The following is a 3,103-nucleotide window of genomic DNA, read 5'->3' as shown; positions in this document are numbered from 1 at the left end:
TATTTTTTAATTAATATATTATTAAACAATGTGCTATATGATGATAATAATATACTATGAATAGTTTATTTTTAAAAAGTATGATTACAATTTGATATTTATCCTTTTAAATGTGTGTAGGATGTTAATTTTTCAATTTAGGTTTTATGCCTCCAAATTCCAATAATTTCGAGCATTTCCTGACTATAACATGTTGCACGTGTAGAAATACACCTACATACTTTAGCTTCGAAATCAATAATAAATAAATAAATTTCAAATTTTTTGTACAAACTTCCTAATAATAGTAAACGAAAAAAAATAATAATCAGTTGCTAGATTTAACTTAATATTCCAAGAATAGACTCATTTTACCTTCCTTCAAAAGTGTTTTTCTGAAACTAAACAAAATCCAACAATGGTCAATTATTGTCCAACCAAATCAATCAAAATTATTAAGGACAAACAATATAAATTCAACGAAACATTACCCGCTCAATTTCAACCACAAACAAGTTAATGTAAGGAGAAAAGTTGAGAAGAAGAACAAATGGTGAAGGAGGAAAAATTCTTATGGAAGTCCGTTTTGCACAACTTTGCTTAACACGGTAAGAAAACTAATTATTAATTCTTATGAAAAACTTTTCCAAGTATACACACTTATGGTAGAAATCAAGTAGGCAGAGGTGAACTCAAGATTTAGGATATGAAGTAGCTGAAGATTTAGGATGTGAAGTATGTATATTAGTTAGATCGTGTCATTTGATTCATGTGATATTTTTTCTAATACAATAACGTATAAATTTGAATTAAATAACTTTAATACGTAAAATTTACTTTGTGAAGTGTTGATTTTGAACTTCATTTTGTAGCGTGAAGTCGCAAGGTTGAAAACTACCCACTCCCTTATTCACCTCAAAATAAGCCAATCACATATGCGAATCTAAACCTCCTAGTCTTTTGGTGCACCCGTGTCCTAGAAATCCTAAATTCACGTTATGTATGACTTCCAATGGGTCACCATTAAGTTTGAAGCGTCAGCGTCGGTATGATTATCCATCATTCGTAGCAAGCACTCCAAATTCTATGTGGGTGTGTAATGTACGCCTTGCACATAGATTTGAAAAATGAGGGCAAATCCTAACATGCGCAATATATGAACATACTCGGATACTAGACACTCAAAAGTACCAAAGACTTGAGACCGATACTAGACACTCAAATTGATCTAAAAGGCAGATTCATTACACTAATTTGCCGTCAGGTGTACAATTGGCCATATCAATTAGTGACTTGATAAATATGCGATCTACACTAACAATTGAGTGTTTTCATCTTTTGTGTTTACTGGCTTCTCGAATTATCATTAATATCACTCGCATGCCTCCCTATTGACTAAAATAAAAACAACCCCCCTTCTTTTGTTTCTTTTTCTTGCTTGAACCATCTTTAATCTCATTATATACGCCCAAAAATTTGTAGGAAGACGTTTGACGAAAATCTACCAAATCTAGGCATTAATACAAAAAGTAACAGTAACTGATTGTCTAACAAACATGTTCGATCATGAATCTAAACCAAGAGGATATCGAGGAACCATGAAAATAACTTAGCGGAATGTTGACTCAGACCCTAACAAGAAGAGACCATTACTAGTCAATACCCCTAATAGGCCACAGCTAATAATTGCAAGTAATGTGGATGGACAATTGATGTAAACCAACAAAACAGTTAGACAACTACACAATGGCTTAACAAGATGATGAAACAAACAGGAGATTGGACTATAATTAGTAAATCTGCATTCACTTCCATTCATGAGAACTTTGTAAACAAGGATCCACAGGGTAACATCACGGTAACAATAGCGGTCAAAAACGAGAACACTAACAGTAACCACGGCAAAATCATAAACGTAACTTCAATCAAACTTCGAAACCATAAGTAAGTTCAGACCAGATCAATCTAAAAAGCCAACAGAAAATCTAATTCCTCCAGTTTCCATCGGAACCACCACCACCTCCACCTCTTGAAGAGCGATCGTTGTAGCGGTCACCTCCTCCATAACCACCACCGCCTCCACCGTAACCGCCTTCACGACGACCACCTCCGTAGCCGCCTCCACCGTAGCCGCCGCCACCGCCTTCACGTCGGCCACCTCCGTAGCCGCCACCACCACCATAGCCTCCTCCACCGCCTTCACGTCGGCCACCTCCGTAACCACCACCGCCTCTTCCACCTCCACCTCCACCGCCTCCGCGGGATTGAGCTTCGTTCACGGTGATGTTGCGACCATCGAGATCCTGGCCGTTCATCCCTTCAATAGCATCCCTCATGGCTTGCTCATCCTTGAAGGTAACGAATCCAAATCCTCTAGATCTACCAGTTTCCCGGTCATTGATGATCTGAAAGAGTTTTAAGAAAAAACATAACAATTGCGTCAGATCCAAACAGATCTACAAATTAACAAGCAAAACAAAGCAGATCGGAAAGAAAAAAAACGAGGGGGAGAAACATAAAAGCGATCTATCTTCATCTCGTGTATAAACAGAGGAAGACGGAACGTACCGTTTCGGGGAATTGGAATAATAGTAACAAATAGTAACAGTAACATAGAGTAACAGTAACAGTCAAGTAAACCAGAGAATAGTAACAGATCACAATTCAGTAACAGAGGGTCATCGAAGCCAAAGGCTCGGATCCGATCTCTGCCCTGCAACAGACCTTGGATTCGACCACTTCGCCGTACTGAGAAAAAGCTTCCGAAAGTGTTTGGTCGGTGGTGGCCCATGCCAGACCACCGACGAAGCACCTGTATTCAACGTCGGCCATTTTTTTTTCAGAGAGACTACTTGAGAAACCCTGAAGAGAATGTGAAGGAGGAGCTGTGGAGAAATTGGGGAAAATTTGCCTTCATTTATAGGCTGGATTAGGAGCCTAGGTTTTACCCTTGGGCCGGTTAAACTAATCGTGCACGGCGTTCAATTCCTAACTCCTATGCAACCCGGGTTAAGAGTTCAGTTAAAAAGTTTGTCCGTTTAGTGTTTGTCGTGTTTCTCAACTTGCCATACTCTATTATACAACATAATGTTACTGAAGAAGGGCCCTGAAGTGTTTGAAATTA

At 38.4% G+C, this 3,103-nt stretch overlaps 1 protein-coding gene across 1 annotated transcript; it reads right to left on the bottom strand.

Annotated features, from left to right (window-relative positions):
• Nucleotides 1–1,758: 1,758 nt before the first annotated feature.
• On the bottom strand, nucleotides 1,759–2,884 carry LOC107003526 (glycine-rich RNA-binding protein-like). The gene is made up of 2 exons (XM_015201868.2): nucleotides 2,704–2,884; nucleotides 1,759–2,384 (listed from the first exon to the last, which is right to left on the bottom strand). Exons 1-2 carry the CDS (start codon nucleotides 2,809–2,811, stop codon nucleotides 1,965–1,967), a joined length of 528 nt encoding a protein of 175 aa, XP_015057354.1. The 5' UTR covers nucleotides 2,812–2,884; the 3' UTR covers nucleotides 1,759–1,964.
• Nucleotides 2,885–3,103: the final 219 nt, after the last annotated feature.

The sequence above is a fragment of the Solanum pennellii genome, chromosome 1 (genome assembly GCF_001406875.1).
Source record: "Solanum pennellii chromosome 1, SPENNV200".
In the NCBI taxonomy this organism is placed as follows: Eukaryota; Viridiplantae; Streptophyta; class Magnoliopsida; order Solanales; family Solanaceae; genus Solanum; species Solanum pennellii.
This window is presented reverse-complemented; position numbering and strand designations above follow the sequence as displayed.

What these genes read in the sequence shown, in the direction of transcription:
- LOC107003526 (XM_015201868.2), bottom strand. Translation starts at nt 2,811, where the DNA reads ATGGCCGACGTTGAATACAGGTGCTTCGTCGGTGGTCTGGCATGGGCC. An exon ending in GCGAAGTGGTCGAATCCAAG is followed by an intron (nt 2,385 to 2,703) that starts GTCTGTTGCAGG and finishes AAACTCTTTCAG; the next exon opens with ATCATCAATGACCGGGAAAC.